The sequence below is a fragment of the Meles meles genome, chromosome 5, assembly GCF_922984935.1.
Source record: "Meles meles chromosome 5, mMelMel3.1 paternal haplotype, whole genome shotgun sequence".
In the NCBI taxonomy this organism is placed as follows: Eukaryota; Metazoa; Chordata; class Mammalia; order Carnivora; family Mustelidae; genus Meles; species Meles meles.
Genome location: NC_060070.1, coordinates 84,752,644 through 84,766,134, shown reverse-complemented (window position 1 = coordinate 84,766,134; position 13,491 = coordinate 84,752,644). Strand labels below are relative to the sequence as shown.

At 33.5% G+C, this 13,491-nt stretch overlaps 1 protein-coding gene across 1 annotated transcript in view; it reads left to right on the top strand.

Annotated features, from left to right (window-relative positions):
• KPNA5 (karyopherin subunit alpha 5) overlaps nt 1–13,491 on the top strand; it is a 48,912-nt gene that overhangs the window by 12,781 nt on the left and 22,640 nt on the right. Inside the window, exons 7-8 of the mRNA XM_046006905.1 lie at nt 578–666; nt 9,674–9,773. Coding sequence (XP_045862861.1) covers nt 578–666; nt 9,674–9,773 — 189 coding nt within the window. The remainder of the gene's footprint in view (nt 1–577; nt 667–9,673; nt 9,774–13,491) is intronic.

The window sequence follows — 13,491 nt, the reverse complement described above, 5'->3', positions numbered from 1 at the left end:
TGAAGTGAGAATATAATGAAATGATGATTTGCGTTTGCATAATTTGTCATTTAATTGAAATTTAATAAGTGAATAATTTGATCTTTTACTTAAATTATTTAAAAAATTATAATGAACCTGGACTAATTCTAAGCTTATTTTCAGAGATCAATCCAAGCTAATTCTCGTAGTAGCTTTACTTCACTTCTCTGTATTTTGTCTCTCCTTCCCTTCTTTTACAAACCAATACCTTCCCAATGAGTAGAGCCCTTGGCATAGGAACAAACTTCTGGTATAGGTAATTGCAGAATTCACTAAATTGATATATTTTGTCTCTCCATGTAGATTCGGAGTAGACAGACTTTGTTGAACAGAATAAACATTTCACCATGTGTAATGAACAAATGTTAATGCCCTATCCTTTAGTTGATTAAAAATATTAGTAAATGGTACTTTTAAACTATCTTTACTGTCCTACTAGCATTTTTTTTTAACATCTTGGAAACTATTACTTTGTTCATTCTGTACTAAAATCTCATTCTTGAGAGCATCTTATTTAAGATATTGTAACAGAATATTTTTTTCTCATTTTTCTAAGGCTGTTTGGGCACTCGGTAATATTGCTGGTGACAATGCAGAATGCAGAGATTTTGTTTTGAATTGTGAAATACTTCCACCTCTTTTAGAGTAAGTACTTTATCACAATTAAATTAATACTAGTTTTGGAAAAGAAAACTATTCTGCACTGTATTTCTACATACACAATTACGTTCTTCAGTGATGCTTTTAAATTTGGGGTATGTTTAGCTGTTTCTGCAAGAGCAATAGCAAAAGCAAACCAAAAAATTTTCCGGTTTTGTTTTGGTCTTTATATTTTCTTAAGCCATACTTAACAGTATTTATTGTGTACTTGATGCTTACTATGCTGAAGTAATAATTCTACAAAATAAGGATATGTGGTAGTTCCTAGTACAGTTAAAATTTAAGTTTTGCTAAAGGAGGAAATCTTTAGTATATGAACAGAGGATATATTTAGGATATCAGGCTTTTATATCTGATATGGAAATGTTCAGAGAACAAAGATCATAAGAGATTTTTCTTTTGGAATTAGAATTAAATGATTTATTTAGTAGTTTCTTTTTTAAATACATTATATATATATTTTTTAATTACCCTATAATGTAAGGACTTTGACAGAAATTACATAAAATTATTTGAAAGGTAGATTCCTTTATTCATCTTGGTTATCATTCATTAAAAGGGTCTTTTTTTTTTTTTTTTAGGCTAGATGCCACTGGCATGTAGTGAAAAAGAAAAAAGTAATTGAGGAGATGGTAAAAGGAAGAATTTTATTGTTTCTGAGCTATTAGCCATCCTCTCCAAGCTAAAGAATTGAAAGGAAGAATAAATTTTTAGTTATTAGCTTGCAAAAGGTATTTTATTCTTTTAGAGAAAGTAACTTTCCATGGAGAGAGTGATTTCACAGCATTTTAGTCAACTAACATTGAATACTTAACTATGTGCAGGGCACTGAACCACTTACTATAATGTCATTAACTTTGGTCTTATTCAAAGTTAATGTTCCAAAGTATTTAAGAATTTAGCTGAGCTATAAAAAGAAAAAACTGATTTAGAGTTCAATATCAGGGTTATTTTGAAATTCATACTATTTTTGCCATTCTAACTGGTGTAAGGTAGTATCTCAATGTGGTTTTGATTTTGAATTTTCCTGATGTGGTCCACATATACAATGGACTGTTATTACTCAGCCATCAGAAAGGATGAATACCCAGCTTTTGTATCAATGTGGATGGGACTGGAGGAGATTATGCTGGGTGAAATAAATCAAGCAGAGGAAGTCAATTATCATATGGTTTCACTTATTTGTGGAACATAAGGAATAGTATGGAGGACATTAGGAGAAGGAAGGGAAAAATGAAGGGAGGAAATTGGAGTGGAAGATGAACCATGAGAGACTAAGGACTCCGGGAAACAAGCTGAGCGTTTTAGAAGGAAGAGGGGCATGGGGATGGGTGAACCTGGTAATGGGTATTAAGGAGGGCACGGATTGCATGGAGCACTGGGTGTTATACGCAAACAATGAATCATGGAACACTGCATCAAAAACTAATGATGTACTGTATAGTGACTAACATAATTTAAAAAAAAAGAAATTCATACTATTGAAAGTATCTCTTAAATTTTCAATTTGAGATTTTTCTGGTCTCATTATATGGTTCATAGATTAACTGAGCACTTTGTTTCTTTTTACTTTTGCTCTCTGTCTCATTTTCTTATTACTATCTCAAGTTGGTAATTGTTTCTGAATTAGTTAGTAAACATTTCTCAGGTCTAATTCTTTCAAATGGTCTAAGGAGCTTTTAATCATGACCAAAGAAACCAAACTAAAAACTAAGCTCTAATGGAGAAAAAGTACCCGGCTATGTAGTACTAGTTATAAATATAATGAATTTCAGAAAATATGTAGGCTTAAAAAGTTAGAAGGTTTGAAACTTTCATTAAAAAATTGAGAAAAATAGCAAAAAAGAATTTATGTCAACCTAGCTACCAGATACTCTCACTTTTGTTGGGCAAAAGGAAGAAAGTTATTGGCTTTTATTAAGATTATCGATTATCTGTTGTTCACATTGAAATTCATGTTTTAGCTATTGCTTAAGTAAATGTAAAACTTCTATTAATGTATGGTTTTGTCAATTCTGTTTGAGTTTTAATTTTATTCTACTTCCATTGGATTCTTAGTAAACGTAACTTTGCAGTAAACATAAATCAGCAAATGTAAATCTTACTACTGCGGGTTTCATATACTGACACATTTGCTGTTTTAATTTAATTTGACTTTAATGATTATAATAACCTCATTAATATAGATAAAAAAGAGTATACAACACAGCTTGGCCAACTACAGGCCTCAAGCCAAATCTGGCCTGCTTTCTGTTTTGTAAATTAAGTTTTATTAGAGCACAATCACTGCCATTTGCTCACTTAATATCTACGGTTGCTTTCATGCTACATCAGCAGAGCTGAATAGTTGCTAAAGAAAAAGGCCTGCAAAGCCTAAAATATTTACTGAAAAAGTTTTTCAACTTCTGATATAGTAAGTTAATGTAATTATTTTATTTTTAAGTGAGTTATGGTTTTAGGTTTCAAAGACTATAAGAAAACCTGTAGAACGGATTTTTTTTTGTATATGGTAAAATATACATAACATAAAATTTATCATTTTAACTATTTTAAAATGTACAGTTCACTGGCAGTGTTTTATACCTATCACCACTATCTAGTTCCAGACAGAAATCCCAATACCTATTAAGCTGTCATGTGCCATTTCCTTCTAGCCTCAGCTCTTGGACACCACTAATCTGCTATCTGTGGATTTGCCTATTCTGGATATTTCATATAAATGGAATCATACATTGTATGACTTTTCATATCTGGCTTCTTTCACTTAGCATATTGTTTTCAAGGTTCATCCGGAGTATAACATGTATCAGTACTTCATTATTTTTATGGTGGAATAACATTCTCTTATATGGATGTACCACATTTTGTGCACCCATTCATCAGTTGATGGTCATTTATTTTCTACCTGTTGATTAAATAGTATTCCTCTGAACATTCATGTACAGGATTTTGTTTAAATAGTAACTTTTAATTCTTTTTAGGTTTATACCTATGAAGAGAATTTCTGGGTCATATGGTAACTCTATCTTTGACATTTTAGAAACTGTTTTCCACAGCAGCAGCAGCATTTTACATTCCCATCAGCAGTGTATGAGAGTTTCAGTTTCTCCACGTTCTCAACGTCACTTGTTATTCTGATTTAATCCACCCTCGTAGGTGTGAGATGGTATCTCATTTTGCTTTGATTGCACTGAACATCTTTTCATGGGTTTGTTGATTATATCTATATCTTCTTTTGAGAAATGTCTGCTAAGTCTTTTGGATAATTTTTAATTCAGTTACTTATATTTTGTTGCTATGTTGTAAGAATTTTTCATACATTCTGAATACATTCTGATCAGATTAATGATTTACAAATTTTTTTTTTTTTTTTGCATTTTCTGGGTTGTTTTTACTCTTGATAGTGTCCATTGAGTCACAAAGTTTTTAATTTTGATGAAATCCAGTTTGTATATTTTTTTCCTTTTGTTGCTTATTCTTTTGGTGTTGTATTTGAGAAACTGTTGCCAAATCTAAAGTTATGAATATTTGTCCTTATGTTTTCTTCAAAGGATCTTAGAGTCTTAGCTCTTATATTTACATCTTTGGTGCATTTTGAGTTAATTTTTTATATGGTGCAAGGGCGTTCACTTATCACAGCATAATTTGTTGAAGAGAGTATTGTTTGCTCATTGAATGATACCATATTGTTTTGGTTAGAGTAGCTTTGTGGTAAATTTTGAAATCAGAACATGTGAGTCCGTCAGTTTTTTTGTTTGTTTGTTTTTGTTTTTGGTCAAGATGTTTTAGCTGTTTCGGGGTACCTGAGTGGCTCAGTCAGTTAAGTGTCTGACTCTTGATTTCAGCTCAGGTCATGATCTAGTGAGTTGTGAGATCAAGCCCCACATCAGGCTCTGTTGCTCAGTGGGAGTCTGCTTGAGATTCTCTCCCTCTCTCGCCCTTGCCCTCTTCCTTTGCCCCTCCCCCTGTTCGTGCATGCTTTCTCTTTCTCTCAAATTAATAAATCTTTAAAGAAAAAGATTGTTTTACCTATTCAGGGCTCCTTGCTATTCCATATGAATTGGTTTTCAGTGTACAGAATTGGTTAAATTTATTCCTAAGTATTTTATTCTTTTTGATACTATTTTAGATGAAAATTTTTTTTACTTGTTATAGTAATGTATAGAAATACAGTTGCTTTTTGTGTTTTAATCTTGTAGCCTGCATCTTTGTTGAATTCATTCATTAGCACTAATAGGGTTTCATTGTGGATTTTCTTAAATTTCTCTAAATAAAATCATGTCATCTGTGAATAGTAATAGTTTCAGTTATTGCTTTCTAATTTGGATACCTTTATTTCTTTTTCTTGCCTAATTGCTCTATCTAGACCTTCTAGTACAGTGTTGCATAACAGGGAAAAGCAGATATCTTCATCTTGTTTCTGATTTGAGTAAAAGGTTTCACTTTCACTATTGAGTATGTTGTTAGCTGTGGATTTTTCATAAATGTTCTTTATCATGTTGAGGTAGTTTGCTCCTTTTCCTAGTTTGTTGAGTGTTTTTATTATGAAAGAGTGTTCGATTCTGTTAAATGCTTTTTTCTGCATCAATTGACAGGATCACACATTTTCCTCCTTCATTCTGTTAATGTATATTATTTATTATTTGTACACTGAACTACCTTTGCTTTCCTACGTAAATTCCATTAGGTTATAGTATACAACCATTGCTGGATTCAGTTTCTTAGAATTCTGTTGAAGATTTTTGTATGTATATTTATTAGAAATACTGGTCTATACTTGTGATGTCTTTGGCTTTGGTATTAGGGTAGTGCTGGCTCATAAAACAGGTTAGGAGATGTTCTCTTCTATTTCTCAGGAGAGTTGAGAAGGATTCAGTTCTTCTTGTATTTGGTAGAATTCACCAGTGAAGCCATCTTGTGCTGGACTCTTCTTTATTATGAGGTTTTTGATTACTGATCAATCTCTTTAATCCTTATAGGCCTATTTAGATTTTCTATTTCTTCTTGAATCGTTTTGGTAGTTTATATATAATTTCTAATTGTTCATTTCTTCTGGCTTATTCAATTTGTTGGCTTACTCTTGCTCATAGTATTTTTTTTTTTTTTAAGATTCTATTTATTTTTTTCAGAGAGCAAGAGGGAGCCTGAGCGGGGGGAGAGGCAGATGGAGAGGGAGAGGCAGACTTCTCTGCTGAACAGGGAGCCTGATGTGGGACTTGATTCTAGGAACTGGGATCATGATCTGAGCTGAAGCCATATATTTAACCGGAACTGAATGAGTCACCCAGGCACAGGCACCCGCATAGTATTCTTTTATACTTATATTCTTATTTCTGGAATATCAGTAGTAATAGCCACACATCTTTTAATTTAATTTTTTTTTTTTAGATTTTATTCATTTGAGAGAGTGAATATACATGTGTACCTGTGCTTATTCCTGCGGGGGAGGGAGTAACAGAGGGCGATGGACAAGCAGACTGAGTGCAGGGCCCAATGAGGGGCTCAATTCTGCCAAAATCAAGAGTCAGATGCTCAACTGAGTCACCCAGGCACCTGCCCCTCCCCACTTTCATTCTTAATTTTGAGTCTTTTTTCCTTTATCAGTCTAGGTAAAGGTGTTAACTTTGTTGATTTTTTTTCCCCAAAGAATCAACTTTTGGTTTAGTTCATTTTCTCTAGTATTTTTCTACTCTTTATTGCATTTCATTTACTCTTTTGCTCTTTATTATTTCCTTCCTTCTGCTAGCTTTGGGTTTAGTTTGCTCTGATTTATGTAGTTTCTTAAGGTGGAAGTTTAGGCAATTGATTTGAGATCTTCTTTCTTTAATGCAGGTATTTATAGCTATAAAATTTTCTCTGAGCATTGCTTTCAGGTATTTCATTCAGTTTAAGTATGTTTGATTTTATTCTCATTTATTTTAAAATATTTTCTAATTTTCTCATTTTGTTTTCTGTTTTTACCCATTGGTTGCTTAAGAGTATGTTTTTTAAAATTTCTGCATATGAATTTTCCAGGTTTTTTTTGCCTTTTTTTTAAGATTTTATTTATTTGACAGAGATCATAAGTAGGCAGAGAGGCAGGCAGAGAGAGAGAGGAGGAAGCAGGCTGTCCGCAGAGCAGAGAGCCTGATGCGGGGCTTCATCCCAGAACCCTGGGATCAACCTGAGCCAAAGGCAGAGGCTTTAACCCACTGAGCCACCCAGGCGCCCCTGAATTTTCCAGTTTTTCTTCTATTAGTGATTTTTAGTTTCACTGTGGACAGAGAAGATACTTCGTGTGACTTCAGTCTTTTAAAATATATCAGATTTGCTCTATCATCTAATATACAGTATATCCTGGAGAATGTTTAATGTGCAATTGAGAAGAATATATATTCTGCTGTTGCTGAATTGAATGTTGTATAGGTGTCTTTTATGTTTACTTGGTTTATCTTGTTATTATTTAAGTCCTCTTTTTTTCTTACTGATCTTCTATCCAGGTGTTCTGTCCATTACTGAAAACAATGTCCTGAAGTTTCTAACTATGATTGTGCAACTGTGTATTTCTCCCTTCAGGCCTGTCAGTTTTTGCTTTGTGTGTTTTGCTATGTTGCTATGTCTTCGAAGTTTATGAGTGTTAGAGCTTCATGATGGGTTGACTTTTTTATCAATATATAATGTCCTCTTCGTCTTTTAAAATAATTTTTGACTTGAAGTCTATTTGTCTGATACTAGTATAACTATGGGTTATTACTTGCATGGAATATCATTTTCCATCCTTTCACTTTCAGCCTATTTGTCATCAAATCTAATGTGAGTATCTTGTAGGGACGCCTGGATGGCTCAGTTGGTTAGTTGGACTACTGGTTTCAGTTCAGGTCATGATCTCATGGGTTCTGAGATTGAGTTCCACCTGGGGTTCTGTACTTAGCAGGGAGTCTGCTTGAGATTCTTTCCTTCTCCCCTCCATGCCTCCCTTGCTCTTGCACATGCTCTCTCCCTCTCTCTAAAGTAAATAAATCTTTAAAAAATAGTGAAGTATCTTGTAGAGTGTAGTATAGATGGCTCATAGATTGTTGTTTGTTTATCTTGGGGTTTTTAAAAATGTATTCTGCCAGTCCCTGCCTTTTAACCCAAGAATTTGATCCTTTCACATTCAGTATAAATACAAGGAAAGACTTCTGCCATTTTGTTGTTTCCTATATGTTTTATATATTTTTTGTTTCTTAATTCCTTATTGCCTTCTTTTGTGTTTGATTTTTTGGGGGTAAGATACAGTATTGATTACCTTCTCATTTCCTTTTCTGTATATTTTTTAGTTAACTTTCTTAATGATTAGTCCAGGGAGTACAGTTAACATCGTAAACTTACAGTAATCTTGTTTGAATTCATACCAGTTTAGTTGGCAATATTATGGAAAAACTCTGCTCTTGTACATCTCTGTTCTACCACCTTTAAGTTATTGTCAAAAACAACATTATACATTGTATGCCAGTTAAGATAGATTTATAATTATGGCTTTAGGTATGTCGTTTAAATCGTAGAGAAAATTACAAATCAAAATTACCACCTTTTAGATTTATCTATATAGTTATTTTTGGTGGTATTTTTTTCTTCTGGTTTTGAGTTATTGTTTATTGTCCTTTCACTTCAGCTGAAAGGGTTCCTTTCAGTTGCTCTTGTAAAGCAGATCTACTGGTGATAAGTTTTTCTGCTTTTGTTCTAGGAATCTTTTACTTTCTCTTTGATATTTTGAAGGATAGTTTTGTAGGATATAGAAATATTAAGTGACCGCTTTTGCTTTTAACAGTTTAAATATAATCTCATTTCCTTCTTTTCTTCATGGTTTTTGATAAGAATTTATCTGTTGATCTTAATAAAAGAGTTCCCAGTTAGACAAAACAAAGGCAGACCCCTTGCATTAGTCCGTCAGACAGCACCCACACAAATCAAAACAGACAAACACAGTTCCTTAGAAACAAGTCTCTTTAGCTCTTTTTTGGAACCAGGAACCCACAGTGGGAATTCTAGCTTTTTTCTTTAAGACTGCTGCCAGACTTGAGAAGGAGTTGGCCAAGGGTAAATTATACTGCCTGAAATCTCTCCTACCACATCACAGCCCTTTCCTAGTTAAAAGTTTTCTTGGTTACTCTAAACTTTTGACTGTCTTCGAGAGTTCTGATAAAGTTGATTCTGACAAAGTTTACAATGTTTTTTGGTTGTTTCTGGGGAGCTGTCAGGCTGCCTGACATCTTACCATCTCCACCATTTTTGCTGAGTTCACTACAGAATAGGAATTTTTTTTTAAACTTAGTTTCTCTATACTTGTAATAGGTTGCAGATCAAAAATACTGACAGTCTGTTCAAAACAAACATCTCTTCTCAGTAGCTGATCTTCATTCAGTTTGACCCTGTATTTTTTGCTTCCTGAAATTTATTATTTTCATAGTTTAAAACAATGTAATCTAATATTCTTTTTAAAGTGTAGTGAATAATTTTAATTAAGCACCAAACCCAATGTTCTGTATCTTTTCTTTTTTTTACTAAGATAATTTGGCCTTAATTTGTAATGCTTAGGCTACTTTTGATAAGACTTTAATCCATTCCCTTTTCTGCTCCTCTAAAGTCCCAGTGTAAAGATTTCATATTCAAAATTGTATTATCTGTTAGTTTATATTGTGACTTAAAAACAATAAATCTGTCAAGCTTTAAAAAAATAAAGTGTATAGAAGTAAATAAATCAGTTTTCCATGACCCCCTTTATTTTGGACATGTTTTATGTCTTATAAGGATCCATTCAGATCATAGGTTCAGAATTTTAAAAATAAAATATATGTATATATAATTTTTTTAAAATTACCTTTTCCTACTTTACCACATTGACTGTGCTTTAACTATATTGAGAATTTTTATATTTTATGATATAAAATAGCTAAAGAGAAGAAATGAATGTAAAGTGACAATTTTCTTTTTTCTTTTTCTTTTCTTTTCTTTTTTTTTTTTTTTTTGGCAGGTTATTAACAAATTCAAACAGACTTACAACAACCAGAAATGCTGTATGGGCCCTCTCAAATTTATGTAGAGGCAAAAACCCTCCTCCAAACTTTAGTAAGGTATGAGTAAAATATACAAATTAAGGAATCTATGTACATAAACTTTTGAGTCTCCTTATAATAGACTTTTAGAGATTGAAGGAACTTTATGGTTTTTTAGTAATTATTTATTGACTAGACAATATTTGCACATACTCAAAGTCTAGAGAATGTACAATAGAAAGGAAGTTTCCCTTCTACTGTTACTTTACGTCATGATTGCCTCTTAGCAAACAGTGTCACTTGATGTTTATGTATGTTAGCGTTGACTTTAGAAATCTTCTAATCTAGTTCTTCTCATTTATTTCCTATAAGCGAAATTGAAGCCTCCAAAAAGGTTAAGGTAATTCATTAGTTGTAAAATTGGAAAAGCAATTAGTCCTATTAGTTGTAAAATTGAAAAAGTAATTAGTCCACAGGGGCTTGTGCTTTCCCAGTGTACTTTTTATCTGTTTAGAATATCTGTTCCCCTATCTGCTCATATTCTGCTGCTAAAAGAATAGATTATTAATAAATTTCTAACCTGGTTCTATTTTCTTACCAATAAGATGTTAAAAAGATAGAATGTAGGTAAATTTCTGGACTACCATCATACTTCTTTCTAATTCAGTATCTAAAAATGAAAGGGAAATACTGACCATAGCACTAAGAAGAGCTCAAAATCTGGTGAGGATTTAAAAATTGCTGGAGGCAAAAAATAATAAATTCCTAATTGAAAAATATGATGCATGAGTTGGTATGCCTTCTCATTTATACTTTTACCATTCCAGTTTGAAAAATGCATGATTTTAGCCACATTTCATCTGAACCACCAACATGACTTTAAAATCTCATTGGTACCATCATCTATTGACCTTTTTTTTTTTTTTAAGATTTTATTTATTTGACAGAGACACAGTGAGAGATGGAACACAAGCAGGGAGAATGGGAGAGAGAGAAGCAGGCTTCCCACTGGGATCATGACCTGAGCTGAAGGCAGACGCTTAACAACTGAGCCACCCAGAACCCCCATCAGTCTATTGATCTTTTCCCATACCCTGTAGCATGTTATGGGTTTAATCATAGTTCATAAAGTTTTTCTGTAACCATCCATGCCTATTCTATTCCATGTTTATTGACAAGTACATAACATGACTAAGAAGCTAGTTTAAAGCATTATAAAGTATGCTAAAAATAAAAGGCTTTTTTTTTTTTTTTAAAGATTTGTATTTCTTTGAGAGAGAGAATAGAAAAGGCACACATGCATGTGAGGGGAGAGGCAGAGGGAGAGAATCTCAAGCAGATCCCCGTTGATCAGGGACCTCCCACTCCCCACCCATACAGGGCTTGATCTCATGACCCATGAAATCATGACCTGAGACAAAATCAAGAGTCAGGTGTTTAACTTACTGAGTCACCCGGGTACCCCCAAAATTATTATTTTAATGAGAAATTTGGTTTAATAGATATATATCTTAGAAAAGTTTTGAGTGACCTATATACCACAGCTCTCCAAGGAAAGAAGTTACGAAATAATGTTGCACCAGTGACCTTAGTTAGATTAAAAGGATTTTTTATAATTTTCACTTTAATAGTAGAAGGATAAGGTATGAGTATTTGACCTGGGTATAACACAAGGAAAAGAATATTTATGTGGTACACAGTACCCTTCAATGACCTTTTAAAAATACATGTATAAAAACATCATTTGGCAATGATTATTATAAAATTGAAAGGAAAGAAAATACTCATATTTGTCTGAGGAGGTAATAAGGGTTAATTCAACTGATGATTGTGAATCCTTCACCAGCTAGCTATTTGTAGGTTTAGTTTTTCATATATGGAATTAGCTTGCTAATTATATATATATTCATGGTTTTAGCAATCATAGTAATCTATTTTACCTGTTTATTTATTTTTATTGTGTCATGTTAATCACCATAAAGTACATCATTGGTTTTTGATGTAGTGTTCTGTGATTCATTGTTTGCTATAACACCCAGTGCTTCATGCAGTCCGTGCCCTCCTTAATACCCATCATCAGGCTCACATATACTCCCCACCTCCCTCCCTTCTGAAACATTTTGTTTGCTTCCCAGAGGAGTCCATAGTCTCTCATGGTTTGTCTACCACTCCAATATCTCCCTCTTCATTTTTTCCTTTATTTTACCTCTTAAAAAATGGTATGGGATAACTATATTTTGATTGAGTTTTTACCCAGTGAACTTTGGTTCATGCATTGCTTTTCATTGGAAATTTCTTTCTTTAAAATACAAATTCCTTTTAAGAGTTTGGAGGGTTTTATCCCCTTTTCTTTTAAAATAGCACACATCTGTATGTGTATATGTTAAAATAATAATTATGTGATAATAGTTGTAAATGTATAATTAGTTTAAAATGCCATATTTCATTGTTCCTTTTTTCTGCTTAACACATTTTTTTAAAAAGATTTTATTTATTTATATGACACACAGAGAGAGAGAGGTCACAAGTAGGCAGAGAGGCAGTCAGAGAAGGGGGAAAAGCAGGCTCCCTGCTGAGCAGGGACTCCGATGCGGGGCTCAATCCCAGGACCCTGAGATCATGACCTGAGCTGAAGGCAGAGGCTTAACCCACTGAGCCACCCAGGCACCCCAGTATTGCATTTTTTTAAGGCATTGCTTAAACTTTGAGATCTTTAAGTGTTCTAATTATATTACATGCTTTTTAGAGGTTGTTGTTGTTTTTTTTTTTTAAGGTTTTATTTATTTATTTGACAGAGAGATCACAAGTAGACAGCAAGGCAGGCAGAGAGAGAGGGGGAAGCTCTCTGCTGAGCAGAGAGCCAGATGCGGGGCTCTATCCTTGGACCCTGGGATTATGACCTGAGCCTAAGGCAGAGGCTTTAACCCACTGAGCCACCCAGGTGCTCCAAAGGACTCAGTTTTAAAAAGTTTTTCTCATAGAGATGCTTTTCCTAAAGAATTTGCTTTTTTGAAAGATACTAAAATTTATAAAATTTATAATCCAGAAAACTGATAGTCTAAACCACATTTTTCTAAGCTTCCTTTTTTAAAATGATTACCTTTATGAGACATCTAATGGATTAAGGACTTTGAGAAGTTATATGAATCTTGAGAAGCTATGTAGTTATCTGAATTTCAGGCCAATTCACATATATAATGGCAAATAGATATTTTAACAGCTGGCCAAAAAAAAGAGGATTTCTAAACTAGGAGACTGTTTCTTATTTTCTCTTACGTCTTTTTTTTTTTTAAATTTTTATTTATTTGAGAGAGAGAGAGAGATCACAAGGAGGCAGAACAGCAGGCAGAGAGAGAGGAGGAAGCAGGCTCCCCGCTGAGCAGAGAGCCCGATGTGGGGCTCGATCCCAGGACCCTGAGACCATGACCTGAGCCGAAGGCAGAGGCTTAACCCACTGAGCCCCCCAGGCACCCCAATTTTCTCTTACCTCTTACCTCTACTTCTTTCTCCTTCCTTATTCTCAACTTGTGACCCTGCTTCTTCACTGAGAAAATTGAAGAGAACTTCCATAGATTACTACTATCACTACATTTGCCATCTTGTCATTTGTACCATTATACATTCCTGTCATTGTTGGTTACTTTAGCCATGCTGCTTTATAAAGTTAATTCATCTGTTTGAACACAACATAGCTTTCTGTTTTCCCTTTTCAGGATCATCGCTCCAGGTCCATGACTCCTTTCCTCTCCCAACATTAGTAATTATTTTACTCTCTCCTATATCATTCTCAATACTA